The sequence below is a fragment of the Chiloscyllium plagiosum genome, chromosome 1, assembly GCF_004010195.1.
Source record: "Chiloscyllium plagiosum isolate BGI_BamShark_2017 chromosome 1, ASM401019v2, whole genome shotgun sequence".
Lineage (NCBI taxonomy): Eukaryota > Metazoa > Chordata > Chondrichthyes > Orectolobiformes > Hemiscylliidae > Chiloscyllium > Chiloscyllium plagiosum.
Genome location: NC_057710.1, coordinates 148,757,839 through 148,778,728, shown reverse-complemented (window position 1 = coordinate 148,778,728; position 20,890 = coordinate 148,757,839). Strand labels below are relative to the sequence as shown.

At 38.8% G+C, this 20,890-nt stretch overlaps 1 protein-coding gene across 5 annotated transcripts in view; it reads right to left on the bottom strand.

Annotated features, from left to right (window-relative positions):
- znf827 (zinc finger protein 827) overlaps nucleotides 1–20,890 on the bottom strand; it is a 126,510-nt gene that overhangs the window by 75,587 nt on the left and 30,033 nt on the right. For 4 of the 5 annotated variants that reach the window (XR_006312960.1, XM_043699097.1, XM_043699071.1 and 1 more), the window contains exons 2-5: nucleotides 18,630–19,643; nucleotides 16,618–16,790; nucleotides 13,759–14,251; nucleotides 9,582–9,821 (exon numbers count right to left, since the gene is read on the bottom strand). Coding sequence is in view for 4 of the 5 variants with exons in the window: in XM_043699097.1 (XP_043555032.1) it covers nucleotides 9,582–9,821; nucleotides 13,759–14,251; nucleotides 16,618–16,790; nucleotides 18,630–19,643 (1,920 nt within the window). In the remaining variant the exon portion in view is untranslated. The remainder of the gene's footprint in view (nucleotides 1–9,581; nucleotides 9,822–13,758; nucleotides 14,252–16,617; nucleotides 16,791–18,629; nucleotides 19,644–20,890) is intronic. The other variant, XM_043699079.1, reaches the window with a different exon arrangement.

Below are 20,890 nucleotides of genomic sequence, written 5' to 3'. Positions count from 1 at the left end.
CTACCTCTGGCATCTCCCCGGTACTTCTCTCCACCCCGCCCCCCCCCCCCCCCCCCCCCGTCACCTTAAAATTATGACCTCTCGTGACAATCATTTCTGCCCTGGGGAAAAGTCTCTGGCTATCTGCTCTATCTACGTTACAGGATCCACGGCTGAGGTGGAAGAGCCTTTTTTATAGTGGAGCCTGTTAACCTTGAAGATTTGCATGGAATGACCTAGGGGCATTTGTAGATTAGAGTTAGGGGCCCAGGCATGCAGAGTCAGTTACAGCCTCTTCTTGAACATCTGTGAATTTGGGTATCACAGGCAAAGAGGAGTTGAAAGGGCCAAGCAATTCTGAAGCATTTTAAGAGAAGACTTCCTGGGCAGAGTGGCTTTTGCGCATGGTTGGGCAGAGTGGCTTCTGCGCAAGGTTCTCATCTCACCTGATACCTTCTGACACCAACTATCTTGTTAGGAGGAAGGGGCAACTAAAGTGGGGTGAAGCTCCCTTGTCCTCCTATTGCTAAAGTGAAGTGGTGCAGGACTGTCATGAAGATCCAGCAGCAAAATGAGTTTTCTACATAATCTAGCTCTCCACTGCAGCCATCAATCTGGCCATGGAGACAGTCAGATGCTCGTGTGGTGGAGTCAGCATGATACAGATAGCGTTAGTGGTTTCCAACCTTCAATCCAATTTCCGAGAATGTCGGACAACTTTGCCTGACATGCCCATCTCTGTTCATTCAGAGATATGGATTTTGTAGTGGCCAACACTGTGGTGTCCTCTCCTGTCTGAGGCCGAGCAAGTGCAGTAGTTCCAGGAGTCAGAATCCCTGCAATGTGGAAGCAGGCAATTTGGCCCAACAAGTCACAGTGACCCTCTGAAGAGCATCCCACTCTATCCCTGCAACCTTACAACTTCCCTAGCTAAACCAACTGGTCTACATATCCCTGGACAATATGGGCAATTTAGCATGGCCAATCCATCTAATTTGCACATCTTTGGACTGTGGGAGGAAACCAGAGCATCAGGAGGAACCCCACACAGACGTAGGGATAATGTGCAAACTCCGCACAGAGTTACCAGAGGATGGAATTGAACCGGAGTCCCTGGCACTCAGGCAACAGTGCTAACCACTGAGCCATCGTGCAATCCTCTGGATGCGGAAAGCCTGCGACATTTTTTCCCTCAGCTAGTTGCAGAGACATGGCAGTGGTGTACTCATCAAAATGTGCCTGAGGCTTCAGAATACACATAATAGATACATACAAAAAGTAAGTAAAATCCAAGGAAAGTACCCATCATCTGTAGTTAGCTGAAAAATAAAAGACAGCATCCAACTTTAAAAAGACAGCATCAGTGCATAAAGATGGGTGGGCAGGTCAGAAGTTTGGATAGAATATTTTTGAAAAATAATCATTAAAATATTAGTGGAAACAGCACTAGAGAAAGCTAGCTAGAAGTATATCTATAGAGTTTCTAAACATAGTTGAAAAACAGTTAAGTGAGCAAGGAGAATTAATTATGGAAAATTACGAGATAGCAGATGAATCAAGAGCTATTTTGCATCGGTCTTCTGGAGAATTCATATAACAAAGAATTAGCAATATATCAAAAAATGAAAGTGAGGAACTCAAGAAAATTACAATTACCAGGAAATAGCACTTAACAGATTACAAGAGCGGTGGGCTGAAAAGGTTGCTCACTAAAGTCTTTCAGGGAAGGAAATCTGCCATCCTCATCTGGTCTGGCCTATAAGTGACTCCAGGCCCACAGCCATGTGGTTGACTCTCAACTGCCCTCTGAAATGGCCTAGCAAGTCGCTCAATTGTATCAACTGCTACAAAGTCTCAACAAAGAAATGAAATTGTGTAGACCATCTGGTATCAATCTAGGCACCGGAAAGACAATGGCAGAAACAGCCCTATCAACCCTGCAAAGTCCTCCTCACTAACGTCTGAAGACTAGTGCCAAAATTGGGAGAGCTTTCTCACAGACTAGTCAAGCAACAGCTTGACATAGTTATAGTCACAGAACCATACCTTAAAGATAATGCCCCAAAAACTATAATCGCCATGCCACCAGCAGAAATGGCAGCATAGTGTATACAGCTAGGAAGGAGTTGCTCTTCGAATCCTCAACATTGACTTTGAATCTCTTCACATCTCATGGCTTCAGGTCAAACACGGGCACAGATACCTCCTGCTGATTACCAAGTAGTATGCTCCTTTGGCTGACAAATCAATACTCCTCCAAGTTGAACAATATAAGGAAGAAGCACTGACGGTGGCAGAGGTGCAAAATATATTCTGGGTGAGGGATTCCAATCTCCACCACCAAGAGTGGCTCGGCTATAGCACTACTGATTGAGCTGTTTGGGTCCGAAAGGACATAGCTTCTAGACTGGGTCTGTGGCAGGTGATGCAGGAACCAACATGAGGGAAAACATACTTGACCTCATCCTTACCATCTGCCAAGTGCAGATGCAACAGTCCATGACAGTATTGGCAAAAATGACCACCTCTCAGTCCTTGCAGAGAGGAAGTCCCGCCTTCACATACAGGATACCTTCCATCGTGCTGTGTGCACTATCACTGAGCTAACTGGGACAGACTTTGAAACATATCTAGCAACTCAAGACTGGGCATCAAATGAGGCACTATGAGGGCAGAACTGAACTCCAGCACAATCGGCAACCTCATGGCCTGACATATCCCCCAGTCAAACACTACCATCAAGCCAAAGGTCAACCATGGTTCAATGGAGAGTGCAGGAGGGCATGCCAGGAGCAACAACAGACATATCTAAAAATGAGATGTCTCTTGAAGCTATCAAACAGGACTACTTATATGCCAAACAGCATATGCAGCAAGTGATGGAGAGAGCTAAGCAATCAGATCTAAGTTCTGCAGTCATGCATGGTGGTGAACAATTAAACAACTCACTGGAGGTGGCGGCTTCACAAATATCCCACCCTCAATGCTCTCCCTAATAGCATTGTGGGTCAAACTATGGCATATGGATAGCAGTGGTTCAAGAAGGCAGCTTACCACCACCATTTCAAGGGCAACTAGGGATAGGCAATAACAAGTGCTGGCCAGCCAGTAATGCCTATGTTCCATGAATGAATTTTAAAAAAAAACAAGATACGACTATTGACGTATTTTATGCTCAGGTTTTAAAACAAGTGACAATTGAGGTAATTGAGTTGGTTTCAATTTTCCAAAATTACTTTGCTCCAGGGATTTTCCTGTTGGATTAGAAAACAGCAACGATAATTTGTTTATTTGTTAAAAACAGCCAGCAAGAAACTATAGGGCAATTAGCTTAATATCTGTAATAGAGATGTCGTGAATTTTATTAAAAAAGTTACAGCAGGACACTTAGAAACACTTAAGGTGATCAAGCAGAACAGGCATATTTTTGTGAAATCATAGTTAATCAACATATTGAAGCTCTGAGGAACTACGGTATGGTCTGGATAGAGGGGAACAGGTGGATGTACTGTATTTAAAGGTGGTATTGGATAAGGTGCTACATCAAAGATTTTGTGATAAAAAAAGATGATAGTTATTTTTATAATCTATCTTATTCAGAGATGTTATTATACACCAATGGACCAAATGGGACTTGAACTCAGGACTCCTGGCTCAGAGTTAGTTCATTACCACTGCACAAGAGCCTTAGAAATCTGGAGACAGGCAGCAACATGTGATGATACTATAACTTTAAGAGGAGCACTTTGACCTTATTGTTTTATAAAGAGAGATTGAGACAGAAACATAGAACAGTCTGTTTGTAGCCAATAAAGTAAACAGCTTGTGAGGTCTTGGGTTTTTTTTTAAAAAAGGTGGAACAATAGAAGCAGGATGAATGGGGTCAAGCTCCAACAGGACAAAGATTTAGTTTAATTTTCAGTAGCCTTTGAGGTTTTGATGCTGCTATTCATCTCTCCTTGCTACAACAAATGCTTAAGTTCTGTCTCTCTTTGATGTTCTTTTTTCCTAAACTGGAGAATTGCACACAATCTATTTTTACTGAATTTGCCTTTGCTAATGATGTGTTAAAGGGATGTTACTATATTGGAGCAGTTGAGGTTAATAGTTAAATAATCGATTATTCTGTTAAATTTTCCAATAGGGTTAAGATTTTCAAATACTTCTTTGTTTGTATTTTAACTATAGCGTAAGAATAAACTGTGTTTTACTTCAAGCCTAGTAGGTTGACCAATTGAACTGCATTCAGAACACAACACCTTACATTTGTCTTTAGAAAAAAGAAAAAGTTGGGCCTAGGCTAGTTTCTTAATATATTTTGAGGGGGTTTGGTCTGGTCCATATCAATTGGCATTGGTAAATTAGCTAGTTAAAAGGAAACAGAGGAATCATAAATGGATCGTTTTTCTGGTTAACAAGGTATAATGAGCAATATGTCACAGGGATCAGTGCTGGTGACTCAACGTTCGACAAATATAGAAATTAAGTTGATGAATTGGCTGGGGCTGTTTTCCCTGGAGCATCGGAGTCTCAGAGGTGACCTTAGAACATAGAAGAATACAGCGCAGTACAGGCCCTTTGGCCCTCGATGTTGCGCCGATCCAAGCCCACCTAACCTACACTAGCCCACTATCCGCCATATGTCTATCCAATGCCCGCTTAAATGCCCATAAAGAGGGAGAGTCCACCACTGCTACTGGCAGGGCATTCCATGAACTCACGACTCGCTGAGTAAAGAACCTACCCCTAACATCTGTCCTATACCTACCACCCCTTAATTTAAAGCTATGCCCCCTCGTAATGGCTTAGAGGTTTATAAAATCATGTGGGGCACGGAGAGGGTAAATAGACAAAGTCTTTTCCCTGGGTTGGGGGAGTCCAGAACTAGAGGGCATAGGTTTAGGGTGAGAGGGGAAAGATATAAAAGGTACCTAAGGGGCAACCTTTTCACACAAAGAGTGGTACATGTGTAGAATGAGCTGCGAGAGGAACTGGTGGAGGCTGATACAATTACAACACTTAAAAAGCATCTGGATAGGTATATAAATAGGAAGGGTTTAGAGGAAAAGGGTCACGTGCTGGCAAATGGGACTAGATTAATTTAAGATATCTGGTCAGCATGGACGAGTTGGTCGGAAGGGTCTGTTTCCATGCTGTACATCTCTGTACTCGAAGGCAGCAAAGAAAAGATTCCTAAATTTGCTGATGATACAAAGATAGCAGTTTTGGTCCCTTTATTACAGGAAAGATATTACTGCCACAGATGAAGTATAACCAAGGTTATTTCGGAGATGGCAGGAACTTGAGCAATGAATAATTTTCTTAAATGTCTGTCATTGCTCCTCAACTGTCTTCGCTGCTGAATTCTTTCCATAGCCCACTTCAGTCAATTCTGACCTCATTCCTTTTAAACTGTCTTCATTTAAGCTTGGCAGTTTTTGACCCAAGTTCTTTGCTCTCAAACTGAATGCTAAGTTGTACCATACTATGGTCCAAAAAAACCATAAGAAATATGAATAGTAGAAGGCCATTTGGCTCCTCAAGACTGCTCCACTATTATATGGGATCATTGCTGATCTGATATTCTTGATGTTTACATTCCTGCCCTTTCACCATAATCCTTGATTCCCCTACTGATCAAGAATCTATCGCAGCCTTAAATGTACACAAAAGCCCTGCTCATACAACTCTATGGCAAGGAGTTCCAAAGATTTTCAAGCCTCAGAGGAAAACTTGCTCCTCATCTCAGTCATAAATTCGTGACTCTTTATTCTGAGGCCATGTCCTCTGGTCCTAGACTCTCCCACAGCAGGGAACATCCTCTTAGTATTTACCTTGTCAAGCCCTTTAAGAATCTTACATGTCTCAATACAGTTACCTTTCATTCTTCTAAACACCAACGAGTAGAGTCACAACCTGTTTAACCTTTACTCGTAAGTCAACCCCTCCATACCAGGAACAAAATCAGAAATTGCTGGAAAAACTCGGGTCTGGCAGCATCTATGGAAAGAAAGCAGAGCTAATGTTGTGGGTCCAGTGACCCCTCTTTAGAACTCTCCATATTAGGGATCATCCTGGTGAAGCTTCTCTGAACTGCCTCAAAAGAAATGATATGCTCGCTTAAATAAGGGACCAAACGTGCTTTTAGAACTCTAGATGTGGTATCACCATCACGTTGTACAGTTGCATTGAGACTTCAGTGTTCTCAAACTCCAATCTCGTTGAAATAAGGATCAACATTCCCTTAGCTATCCTGATTACCAGCTGTACCTGTGCGCTAGCTTTCTGCATTTTGCACAAAAATACCCTAAAATCCCTTTATGTTGCAGCTTTTTGGAGTTTTTCTCCATTTAAATAATACTGTTCCTTAGTTGTCTCTTCAATAATGAATAATTTCACATTTTACCACATTATATCCCATTATTCAACTTTTTGTCCACTTACTCAAGTTTATCAAAATCTCTTTGTAAACTGTTTGTCTCTCTCTCTCTCAAAATCTGCCCTTTCATCTATTTTATTGTCGTCTGCAAATCTGGCTACAATGCATTCACTTCCTTTCTCCAAGTCATTAATATATATTAAACACTGATCCCTGTGGAATGCCTCTGCTCACTGTTTGGTAAGCTGAAACTGAACTCATTTATAGAATCCCTACAGTTTTATCCCCACTAGCTGTTTCCTGCTCATTCGTCAACTCTCTATCCATGTAAATATACTGCCTCCAACAATATGGGCACTTGCCTTATGATTTCACCTTTTGTGATGTACTTGTCAAATGAATTCTGGGAGTCCAAATACAACACATCTACTGATACCCCTCCATCAACTCTGGGTTGCAACTTCCTTGAAAAATTCTGTTAAATTAGTCAGATATGATATGCCTTTCATAAAGCCATGTTGTCTATGTTCGATTAGATTATGATTTGCCAAATGTGCTATTATTTCCTTGAGAATCAATTCCAACAGTATTCCAACTGTCGATTCAAACAATAATCAGCCAACAGTTATCCATTTTTTGCCTTCCTCCTTTTTTGAATAGGGATGGCACATTGACAGTTTTCTATTCCCCTGGTACCTCTCCAGAATTCAACGAGTTTTGGAAAATTGCAACCAATGCGTCCACTATCTCCGTAGCTACCTTTTAGTGGATCCTAGGATCAGGGCTTGGGGACTTATCTGCTTTTAGTTTGTTTAATATTACTTCAGTGACGGTACTTAGTTCCACCCCCATGTTCTTTAGACTTAATGGAATGTTCAGAATATATTCCACCGTAAAGACCGATGCAAAATAGCTGTGTAACTCCTTTGCCATTTCTATGTGCCCCAAAACCATCTCCCAGATTCATTTTCTAAAGGCAATGTTTCCTTTGCATTCTCTCTTCCTTTTTATACTTTTAACATAAGTTCTTAATATTAGTTTTTATGTCCCTCACTTTATCAGCTTTTTAGCCCTCCTTTGCTGTATTTTGAATCTAGTCTTTGGTATCATCGACTTTGGCCTCCTACATACCTTTTTTTTCCGATTTAACACTCTCGTTCATTTCTTTGGCTAGCCACCGTTGGTTTATCCTTCTCTTAGAATCTTTCCTCCTTCTTGGGATATATTTTTGTGGAGAGTCATGAATTACCTCCTTAATGTCTGCCGCTTATCTATCCAACTTGTTCACTTTAGCTGTTTCCGAAGGGATTTCTTTCTAAAAACCGGACATCATTCATTAAACCTGCCTCATTACACATCATCAGATCCAAAATAGCCTGATCTCAGGTCAGATTTATAACGTATTACTCTTGGGAACTGTTCTGAATACCCTCTATGCATTTATGTCTTTCTCATGGTTTCCTCGACCAACTGGACTATTCCAGAAGACTGAAGTCACACATGATTAATGTTCAATCTTTGTTATATGCCCAGTTTACTCTACCTTACCGTATAGACATAGTTAGAGGGTCTATAGATTGCAGGTAGAAGATCCTTTATCCGAACATCCAAAAACCGAAACGCTTCAAATCCGGAGGTTTTTTGTGAAGTTTTTTTCTCATTAACAAGGTTGTTTGGCGAGAAAACAGTTAACCCAAGTCAACACCCACTGGATGCTTGTCACTTAGATGCGACATGGGGGCGTGGCCAAGCACCAACAGGCCTTGGGGTTTCTCTGTGATCGCCCCCGAGTCAACACCCACTTCTTGCATGTCACTCAGATATAACGCGGCGGGGGTGACAAGCATATTCTTACTTAGAAGTCTGCTCCTCTGGTAAGATTTCTAAAAATTTCATCGTTAAACTGTCACTTATTCTGAAAACCGAAAAATTCCAAATTCCGCAAAACAGCTTGTCCCGAGCATTTCGGATAAAGGAACTTCTACTTGTACTAGCTTTTTATTTCCCTTTTTATTTGTTGCCTCCACCAGATTCTAAGTTTTCCCATTCAAGATCATTTCTTGCTGTCATACTTATTCCATACCACACCAACAATTCTAGCCCATCCTTTCCTTCCTGTTGTCCTTTCAAAAATTAATACTGAATATTTTGTTCCCAGCTTTGATCCCCTTGTAAACCCTCTGTAATGGCTATAAGGTTATACACCTTAACGTATATTTTTGTGGTTAATTAATCTATTTTTCCCTTAATATTACAAGCTTTTAAGAGCCATTACTTTTGCCGGTTTACCACTATTTCCCCTTTTGACCCTGCTGCTTGCATTCTGTCCCTTTCTGTCCCACTCTGGGTATCATTACCCAAATAGCTGCCCATTAATCCTCCATATCCTCTTGCTTTTTGAGGTTAAATTTCCTCCTCTCCCAAACCTTCCAGACTAAGGATCCTTGAACAGGAAATAGGTTTTGCCTTTTCCAAGATGTTCATGGATATGTACTTTGTAGTTGAAAGTGGAGTCTAATTTAATACAATAATATTTCGCAATATTAACAAATACAAAAGTGGCAATATCAAGCAACATCCTTTGACAAAATAAACCGAAGTTAATCAGAGAACGAAACCTGCTGATGACCATTGATTTTTTTAAAAAATCACCGACAGGACAGACAACCTGTTTGACAAAGAGAACATTCCAATAAACCCTTGGAAATATATATCAAATGGTGAAAATTTGCAGTCAGAATCCAATGGATGGAAACAGCATGGGAATAAATTTGGAAATGAACTGTGGTAACATTAATAATGCACTTTAAAAATCTATTTTCTCCATTAACCTATTTTCTAAATAAGGTTAAATTTTTTTGGCACTTGACTTGTTTGCTTCCATGCTGTATGACTCTATGACTTAATACCTCAAATGACAGACAGGCTCCAGACTACCACTGGGAACTTGGCAATATTACCTTGAAGATACTAAATGCAAAGTATAACATTACACAGTATTTCTCCTCCTCACACCCGTTCTGCTAACTTAACATCTTAATATAGTTCTGCTGGGAAATAAATCAATACTTATTTTGCCCAGTCCCATTCCATGTTAACTCTAACTCTTAAGGTTATGTTCTATAACATACCAAATTATGTCTACTCAAAGTCAAATAAAAAGGTATTTATCACTGCAAAAATCACTGGCACATTTAAAACTGACAAGATTTGAGATGAGTACCTGACAGTTTAAACAGTAGCTCCGATGCTACTTTACAAGACATATCCTGGTTGAACAGCTCTGAAGCAGCAGTGACTTCAGACATCTTCTTTGATTTCTCAGGAGGTTCCTGTGTCACTGGTGACTTGTTACCAAATAGATAACCAGACTGCGGTGAAAGAATAGGATCAGGCGGTAACTTCTCTTTATGCTCATCTTTAGCTTTAAACTTTGGAGTTAAAGACCCCCTTTGGTTTGCAGCTGTTAATTCAAAAGAGCAAAACACGTAAGTATAGCACCATAGGCTTTGGTTTTCATTTACAAGCACAATGCATTTGCTACCTTATGGGCTATGCTACAATTTGTTGATTAAGCACAAAGGTTATCCTTATAGGAAGATGACTAAGTTGCTAACTCAGTGTATGATCCCATGGGCAAAAAAAGATATTATGGACAGTTAAAGATTGATTTACAGGTTTGCCCACTAGAAGTGTACTTTTGGGAGTCAGACAGAAAATTACATGCAATACAACCTGTTAAACAATGGCTGGAATTAAGGTGGAATAATGACTCGAATTCCTGCATTGCAGTCTTGTTGGGAGAATTACCACGTCGCTGAGCATGAAGCTTGTTTCACAAAAATGGTTTTGGAATGTTGGCAGGGAACATCATCAACTGAACCTAAACCTGTTCTCCCCCAGCATCTCCACTTCAGAGGTCACCACCAAACATCTCAGATAGAAAAACCAAATGACTTTGCCATTCTTGTTTGGAAAGAAGTACAATTACAATGCACTCACTAAAAATGGCTGATTCAGTGCAGAACATATTTCAAACCTGGGATTCCCCAGGTCTGTATGGCTGACTATTCCAAATAGGAGGTAAAACATTGAGCCATTTGTGGAGGTATATATACAGGTTAAAAAACACCAAAGAACTGTAGATCTGGAAATCAGAAACAAAACCAGAAATTGATGGGAAAACTCAGTGGGCCTGGCAACATCTATGGAGAGAAAGTAGAGTTAACAGTTCAGCTTCAAGGGTTACTGGCCCAAAATCATTAATTCAGCTCTTTCTCCACAGATGCTGCCAGAATTGCTGAGTTTTCCCAGCATTTTCTGTTTTTATTTGAGTTACTCAGGAAAATTGACAGTTTCTTTTTATTTCTCATGTTTATTTCGTGATAACATGTTAAGGTTCTAAATTTTTAATTTGTATATTCTAACATTTTAGAAAAATAAAAATAATTTTTTTACCTCTTGTTCTCGTTATGAAAAAAAGCCAAAATACCTTCTTGAACAGTAAACTTCTTTGAGATTATTATTTCAAAATATAGAACCAGAGGGAAGATAAATAAATTAGTGACAAGTAATTGCAATCAGATGTTTCGAATATGTCAGGGGCTCTGAAGAAACTAAATATCACAGACATTCAGAAAAGGGTGGATGCTGAAATTGTGACATTGTATTCAGTTGCTGGGAAATTTTAGCTTCTACTGATGCAAAGATCCTTCTCATTTCACGAATTTTAATTACTTTCTCATGTACAATACTCCCTTCTTGTGAGACAATGAGCAACTGAGGTTGCTTTTGGGAAATTATTGGTAGACAAGCAAGAGGCTGCGAGAACACAGCAAGCTAAGCAGCATCAGAAGGTGGAGAAGTCAGCGTTTTGGATGTAACCCTTCTTCAGTTAAATTATTGACATGCTATACCATCTTCAGTTCAGAGCATTCTCATGTCTTCCACAACCCAATCTATCAGAATTTTCAGAGAATAAAGTCTTGCACAAAGTATCTGCTCATTGTAAGGCCAGCATCTATGTCTGACCAATCAACCTCACAGCCCAATAAGGAATGAATTATTCAATGCCAGGTGTGCTCTATTCATTTTTATTCTTATATCAAGACACGTGCTATTCCATATATAGAAAGATATAATGGCCCTATAAGACTTAAATTTCGAGTTTCTCAATATTTGCTTATTTCTCATATTCATTTATCATCAGCAATGTGTTGTCTTTTTGCCTTCACTTCCCAATCAAACAACACATACTGAAGGTTCCACTAATTTGGATTCGCTAATCTAACCAATCCTCTTGTTTTTCATGCATTTACCAGCCCTAATTGAGAAATAGTTATTCAAAACGTTTTGTGAAGATTCAAGCTATCAAAAATTGATATCAAATAAATAATTACCTCCACATCAATTCAACCTGAAAAACAGCAGCAGGTGAATAAAAAATCCGACTATTTCATATGCTTATGAAGTTCCATCACAAATCAGCAGTAATGTTTATAACCAATGTTCCCTTTAAGCCATGCATTCAAGCACGCATGCAACAACTAAAAAACTAAAAGTGCTGTACATACTCAATCGCTTTCCACTGTATAACTTCCAATCTGGTTTAAAAATCTCTTATGAAATCTGTGCAGGCACACCAAAAATTTCAGGAAACATTGCTTATAGTCATACAGAAAAACAATTGCAAAATTGGAAGACAAAACAGAAATTGGAACCTGTAGACTGAATACCCAACATACCCTATATTTTTCTGCTTTTGATGTAGTTTCTGAATGCTATATACAACACTTCCATGTCTCCCAATCACTGAATATATAGACAGGCATAACTGAAATAAAGTGAAGTTTTTTTCAGCAGTCTAACAAAAAGGTTTGTTACGTCGAACATTGCAACATATTACATAACAAAAAAAAGTCTGAAAACAAGATGGGGCAACATTAAAATACAGCTGAGGTTTGAGATCCTGTTGATAGACTCATTGCTTACAATGTTAACAATCATAATTCCTTGAGACAGGAACTCAAATCTGGATTGAGACTTAGGCCCTTTTGTAACACAGGTTTATTAAAATTTTAAAGAGATGATCAATCAGTCAACAAATAAATGGTGGTATGAATCTGGAACTCTCTCTCTGTAAGGATGCTGGAGCCAGAAACCCTCATAACTATTTAGATGTACATTGTAAAGCCAAGGCTTGCCAGGCTATGGATCAAGTACTAGAAAATGGGATTAGAATAGTTAGGTGGGTTTTATTTTGACTGCACAGATGCATTGGGCCGAATGGATATTTTCTGTGCTGTAGATCTCTATGACTCTAAAAATAACTCCCGAAAGTAAAGTTAACTCGATAGAGCAAGGGAGTTGGGGAGGATATCTGCCATTTAATGCTAACGGTAAATCATACTGACCCTTTTTTTTTTCCAGTGCTAACAGTAACAAATGCAGATATTGACTGCAATCGATGGCAACAACAGTACTGCAGTTACCAGATAGCCCAGTTACTCTTGAATCTGGAAGATACAATGGGATTGTGCCTAGCTACTAAACTTTCCTTGTTTGATGAATCTGTGCTGCAGCTGGAAAAGAATGTTCTGCTGTAACTTATGTAAAAGGTAGGTAAATAGATTTTAAAACACAGTCAGTATATGCACACCTCCACTTTGCTGCTAACCCTAAGGTCTAAACCATTCTATCAATATTCAGTCTTTGAACTTGGAGGAAGTTGAATACACCTACTGGAACACTGAGCCTGTCAAATCTATTCCATTACATTTGATCTGTATGTCTGTCAGTCTTTAATCAGTTTTTCTTGAAACTTGAATTAACAAAATTATTTTACTAAGACAAGAACATTTCAGTTGATCCAACACTGATGGCCATTTGGGGTAGACAATTCCAGATTTTCACTAACTGCACTCCTAAATGGCCCAGCTCATTGAATACAATGGAGAAAAACACACTATTAACTAATTTCCAATTCAAAAACACCTAAATAATAGTTGTGATGTTTTAATTTGAATAATTTGGCAGCACAGTGCCTCAGTGTTAGCACTGCTGCTTCACAGCATCAGGGATCAGAGTTCAATTTCACCCTTGGGCGATTGTATGTCTTCTCATGTCTGTGTGGGTTTCATCCGGGTGCTCCGGTTTCCTCCCACAGTCCAGAGATATGCAGGTTATGTGCATTAGTATTTGGAAATGCAGGGTTACAGGGATAGGGTGGAGGGTGAGTCTGGGTGGTATGCTCTTCAGACGATCAGTGTGGACTCATGGGCCGAATGGCCCGCTTCCATTCTATGGTGTAAAATGAGGCAACTGTCTTCAGAGGGTTAAAAACTATCGCTAGTTGAAAAAGAAAAAAAACAATGCTACATTTAAGTACACAAATAAAGTACCTGATAACTTCAGAAGAAAGTCTGTCGCAGAAATGTCTTGACTCAGGGGAAAGCCATCTTGATTGGCTGCAAGGTCAGAGGGTTCTGATGGATTTGCTGCACACTGCTGTATTCCCTCTGGTCTTTTGCCAAACACATGACTATCTGTTAATGACACACTGATGACATTCACATCACTGGGTTCCTCCTTAACTGATTTCAATGGAATAGCAGATACCTTGTAGTTTTCTGCTTTTGTTTCATAGAAAAGACGGTCCTGAATTTTTAATGTATTCTCAAGTAATTCTGTTCCCTTTTTCTTCTTATCAGCAGTCTCAATAGAAAGTGTCCTTGTGACCTCAGATTCAGTAATCTCTTCTTTGACCTTCACCTCTGTTCTGGGAAAGTGCTGATGACAGCGCATGTGAAGTTTTAAACTGAAATGACGAGACGAGGTGAAAGGGCAAAGCTCACAGTGGAAGGTTTCACCTCTGTCCTGGTGCTGATGAACCTGCTGATTGACAAAGTTGTTTGAAAAGGGAACGCGAGAACATGATAAAAGCTTCTAATATAAACCTTTACCCTGATCCTTCCCCAAGTAAAATGCAGACACCTTCAGAGTGCCTCATTAGCAAAAGAATCCACATAAGCCAAAGAATCAAATGTACTGTTAATTCAACAAAAAGGCTACAACAATTCCTGTCTCAAATTCTTGTACAATTGATTACCCATGACTTTACCTTGCGGTGCTGACTAAAATAGAATATCTATTTGAAAAACTATTAGAACAGGAGGCTCTCTGATGTCAATTGAAAAGACAAATCTGTTTTAGAGAAAATAATTATGGAGGAAGTGTTACAAAGTGGGGTTAGAAAAACTGAATGGAAAACAAACTTACATGCAAACCACGGAGCTTACCCAAAACTGTACAGGTTATATTACTCAAAACTACCTATCAAAATCAAGTTTCAATTTTAACCCATGTTTCTTACTGGCAGTTCATACTAAGTAATCATAATTTTCTTTTTCATTTTAGGATCACAATTAACATCCACTGACGTTTCGAAACAGTAAGGATTATAGATTTGCTGCACGTGACTATGACAGGAGTTATCCCTAAGCGAATGCACTGTTTAGAAGAGTACTGTTGGAGTTTGCAGAAAAAAAAGTTACACTAAAACAAACACATCAGGCAATGAATCCCGAACATTAACATCTGTGATTCATAATGCAATCAGCGAACAGTAAAGTGAAAATGGCGAGATGTGTTTTAAGGCAAATTCCCATACTGTTGTATCAGTCTGCACTGCAGATACTATCCTGTCCAGAAATTGAGAGAGACTTACTAGCAGAGTTGCCAAAACTGCTCTGAAACAGAATTTGAGAGTCAACTCTCCTTCTAACCTCCAACTTGACAATAGGGCAGATGATCTCAGTTCATGCTCTCATTTTGGAAATAACTTCAAGATTCAGAAAACAGTGGATGACGAACGCAGGGACTAGAAAGCTAAGTTCTGCCAATCTATGACACAGCTGATTGGTCCTGTACTTTTGCAGCATTTCCAATATTATACAAGTTAAATCATACTGTATTTTAACCAACTTCATAATGACTGTCCCTAATGGTAAAATACTTAGCACTATTCACATTATCTTTTCTCCTGATTCCGTGCAACTATTGGTTTTCTGCAGTGGAGTGCAGCTGTTAAAGGATCTACATTGCTCAACGTTTTTATAACTCTTCCAATGTCATATACACTTGGATACACCTATCAGTAGGTGACACCAACTATACCCAATTGTTGGTTAAAAATTATATTGCCTTTTTTAGGAAATTAAATTGAATCATTTAGTGAAGCTGAACAACAAGCATTTTATTTCTTAGTATTGATTTTTACTTTGATAATTTACACACTAATTAGTTAAAATTATGGCACTCAAACATAAATTAGTTAAGAAATATTGCAAGAAGCTACAGCAAGCATGTTAAAAATAACATTAAAAATAATCTGATACTTTGAAGTTAGCTTTCTTTTACAGAAAGTATAACAGCTCAATTTCCAATTCAAATTTCAATTAAACCAGCAACAGAAGTCTATTTTAGTTCAAGTGCTTAAGCTCAATGTTCCATTACACGCCCAGGTTTAATATCGACTTAAATATATTCTAATTTCTGTTATCTGTACTGATAAAATATTCCACCAGGATAGCAATATACCCTGATTTGGTGGCTGGGTTGAGAAAGAGACTGTTAAATTGGCAGAACTTCTACCACTGAACCTTGTGTAGCAGCCCACTTGGGGTGTGGTGGGCATGTGAAGAAAAAATACAATCCCTTCACAAATCAAATGAACAGTGAATGGTCAGCAAGTTTTCAAGTGAAAACAGAAAACAACTAGTGCTCATGACACCAGGTCCCTGAAATATCTTCAAGAAAATGAGATGGCAGAACCACAGATTGAAAGTTGGTATTTTCCATTCTGCAGATTAAGATGAAAAGATGTCTGTAATTTATTAATATTTTAAACTTCTCTGCAATTTTATTTGTAGGACCACACTTAAAATGGCCATCTCTTCTAGGTCCATATGATTCACTCGCTAGTCCTTTTTCTATTTTCTTTGAAGATTAATTGTTTTTGGATAAACTACAAAATTGCCTACACATCATTCAGTTCTCATAATTGATCAAGTTTAAGTCTCAATGATTGCCAACGATTACTGAAGTTATCACTGTACTTATTTAAAACACCTACACTGTATTCCAAAAGTAAACAAGAAAAAGCAATAAATTTGCATTCCTAATCAGCTTTTATCAGCAAAACTCTTTCTCAGTAAAACAGTACATTTAGGTTACAAAATTACATCCTCACTTCATTGTACCTTCATGTGTGATTTCAGATTATCCTTGCGTGCACAGCGGAATGGACAGAGTGGACACTGGTGACTTTTTAGCCCCGTGTGAATCACCATATGACGTTTCCAGTAGCTTTTACGTTTTATAACCAAACCACAAATAGGGCATTGGAAGGATTTTCCTCCCTCTTCCTCGGAAACTGCAGAAGAAAATAAAACTTAGAAGTAATTGCTGCAGAAGTAATACACTTCAGTCTGGCCTATAATTCAGATAAAGACCCCAAAAAATTCCATGCAAACTCAAGCAGCAGAGTTGTCCAATCCTGTCCTTGGCTTTGTGTATTATATGCATACCTGCTCAAAGATCAGCCAAGTACTACTCTTTCCAAAGCTGCGCACCAAGAAAGGATCGCCCTCTGAATTGAGATTAGATCAGAATAATATAGTTTGGATTTTACTGAGAACTTGTATTATTGATTGCCTTTTATGTAGAAATTTAAAGCAAAGAAGGTTATGTTGAGTCAAAGGAGGTCATGTGAGAATGGGTACAGCAAAAGTTTGGTAAAGATAGCTTTAAATAAGGGCAACATGGAGAAACAATGCATTTTAGCAATATATTGGGTTGGGATATCTGGTCGGCATGGACCGGTTGGACCGAAGAGTCTGTTTCCATACTGTACATCTTTATGACCCAATGAAAATTCCAGGATGTGCGGCCTTTGACATTTAAAAATATACCAATTGTGGAGCAGAGAGGTAAAAGGATGGACAAGCAAACATTCAGAACAATCAAATGATTGTTGGAGGGGATAAGAAGAAGACCCAAACCAACATACTTTAGTGAGTACAAGGGGTGGATGAATGAGCCTTGGTACAGATTAAAACACAGGCAGGGTCTAAAATGAGCTCACAATTACAGACTGAAACTCAAGCAGTGTAGCACCCACTGACCCTTTGTTGGAACTACAAATAGCTGGGGGGGGAAAGGGTAGTCTTTATATTGATGATGCAGAGTAAGGAGGAGAGAAAAAGAAATAGACCAAAGATTTGTTTCTCTTTGTCTGCCTATTCCTTTTCTCTCTGAACAACATGTATTCAATTCTTTACATCAACACCAATCAACATAAATATCATCTATTTCCAGTTCTGACAGAGTCACCGAACTTGAAACATTAATTCTGCTCGCGCGCTCTCTCTCTCTACAGATGTTGCCAAATCTGATTTTCTCCTGCATTTTTGGTTTGCGTTTCAGATTTCCAGCATCTGCAGTTCTTTGCTTTTATTATACCAGAATCGTCAACTCTAGAGATGATAAAGGGACGATCAATTTTTCAACAGCAGGTGAGCTGAGGCAGAGATAGGGGCTAATGGTCAATGAGGTGAAAATAAAAATTATTTTCAGAGTTTGGAAGCTCAATGAAGAATGAAATAGGGTGATGTTGCCATCTAGCTTTGCCACAGTCAATGACTGGGATGGGGAATGGAATTGATGGCACAGACACTGAGGTTATTGTGAGATCAAAGATATTGTCAGTGTTCCCAAGGTTTATCTGGAGGAAATAAGGGGTTAAAGATGGATATTGAACAAATAATCTGACAACTTGCTCTGGGAATAAACACTTTGCGATGGAATCAAAAATAATATAGAATTATACTTTTTTTTAGCAACACTAGCTCTTTTTTAAAAGAAATCTCCATCTCCAGCACTTGAGATAGGAAAACCTGGACCATATTGCAACCCATTACCAAATAGTTTACTAGTACTCATGGCAGAATTTCATATGTGCTGACTACAAATATTAAAAAAAGGTACACAAGTAATACTTCTTGTCAATAGAACATTATACTTCCTGGTTACCTAAATATAAATTCAACGTAAGCGTCTCTGCCTTTAATGTCTAAATTTAGGTTGTCTTGGTACAGCTAGAGAATACCAAAATGCATATGCACGACAAAAAAAAAATCAATTTACAAAAGATACCGAAATAAAAAAAGAAAACCATATTTGAACTTCAACTCATACTTTTGACAGCACGTACCTTTATTGGTTGACTTCAGTGTCTTCTGTTTGGCAGTTGGCATCAACATCTCTACAGGAACTGATGGAATCAGCTTTTCTTGTTTCACTTCCAAAGACTGTAAGGTGTCTCCTGGGATCAGTTGACCTTTTCGCTCAACCAACATATTCCCAGCAGCCCTTGCTGCAACTTCTTTCAGTAGTGCAGCTGATGAGGTCATTGAGGCCAGAGAAAGGAAAGTGCTTCCTGGACGCTTATGATCATGAGCAGAAGACAGGCTTCTTTCACTGACTTTCTTTGAGAGAGCAGCCAATGCAGAACTAGCAGACTGTTTTTCTATGGGGTTATAAGGCGATGAGTATGGACTAAATCTCACTGGCTCCTCTTCCCTTGAAAGACTTTTGTCCAGACGAACAGCATTTGCAGCAGCCTTAAGTTTCTGTGTAGCTGAAGCTGGTGATAAACTACAAGATGATGAATTTTGCAACCAAATATCCTGATTCCACATAAAATTGTTACTTGGACTAAAGTTATTACTTTGCTCCTGCTTAGCAGCTAACTTCCTGGCAAGAGCACTTAGTTGTAGTGCATGAGTGGATGATGGGGGCACAGGCAAAGCTGAACCAAGAGCAACTGCAGAATCATCTTTTTCTGTAGCTCCCAAATCAGGCTTGGCACTGATTGACCCAGCCTCCAGCAGACGTCTCAAGTTGCTACTCATAGGTTTATGTAATATATGGGATCCCATTTCGTGCAACAGCGGTGATGGAACAGGTGACAACGCATCCTGTTTGTCTAAAGTGTCTTTGAACTGTTCATTTTCAGAAATTAGCAGCTCCAAGGAGTTCCTTATGGGAGTTGTACTTCCCAAGGAGCTTTCTGGGGAGGTTTCCTCTTCTTGTAGTTTATTTCCAGGTGACACATTAAGGTGTTCTTGCACATCTAAATAGGAGATTTCAGAAGGAGTATCAGAGGCATTTCCAAACCAATTTTCCTCTTCACCCAGTTCTCCTCCTGCTTCATCTTCATTTCCATCTTAAAATGAAATTGGAACATGTACTATAGTCAAATATTATACAATATTGTTATTGTTATCTTATTTCTATGAGGTAATTTATCTGCACATATACGCGATACAACAGAAAAACCTAAATGTTCCCAGAATTCAAGAATCATCTTGGTTGATTAGTTTAAGACCATAAAAAGTCACGGAATAGTTATACCATATAAATATGCTGGGCTTGCACTGTTTGCAGTTTTATTCAACCTTGTTTGAAAATAAAAATCCAACTGATGTATTTGTTGAATACAGGCCCCTGCTGAAACAATAATTCTGGACACTACATTTTAAGAAGGTTGGCGACACCTTGAAGACGATGCAGGGAAAATTTACTAGAATAGTTCCAGGGATGAAGGACTTAAGTTATGCACAAAGACTAAAGATGATGATGGATTCCCCTTAGATTGGAAAAAGGGAAGGTAAAGTCATTAGAGGTGCTCTAAATTATAGGGGATTTATATGGAGTAAATAAAGAACTGTTTCCATTGGCAGGTGGTCAGTAACTTAAAGAAGCACATTTAAAAATAATTGGGAAAAGAACCATGGAGAAACAAACAAACTGTTTCATGCAGTGAGTTGTTCCCATTTGGATTAACTTGCCTGAAAAGGGCGGTTCAACAGTTAACAATAGCTTTCAAAGGAAAATGAGTGAATACCCAAAGACATGACACGACATTTGTAGGGCTGCGAGTAAAGAGCAACTGCCTCTCTTTCAAAATAAAACAGTGCGCCAAAATCGTAAGGCTTTATAAGTTGATGTAAACAAATGCCCCATAATATTAATCTTTGTTTTGGGTTTTGCCTCATCCAGCAATGGCAATGCTGATGCACCAAGTGCAGTACTCTCAAATAACTTAGAATAACATAACCATTTTCCAAGAATTCGGCAAGAGTGAAGATAATGACATGAAAGTGTATGGATGAAGTTCAACAACCATAATGAATTTAAAGCACTGCTTCTTATTGTCATCATGGGATGATAGTATATATTTTCAAAAAAAAGAGAGTAAACAGAAACTCTGCAAATTTAAAGCACAATTAAATCTGCATGTTGTTTATTCTCACATTGAACTTTAAACTTACTAAAGTTGTGGCTTCCCCTTTTGATATCATAAGCATATAAACAAATTATCGTTACTCTCTTCCCATAAAAGTTCAACAATCACAACTTTCTCTGCATGGGATGAGCAAAATGTTCAAATCAAACTGACACTGCAATTAT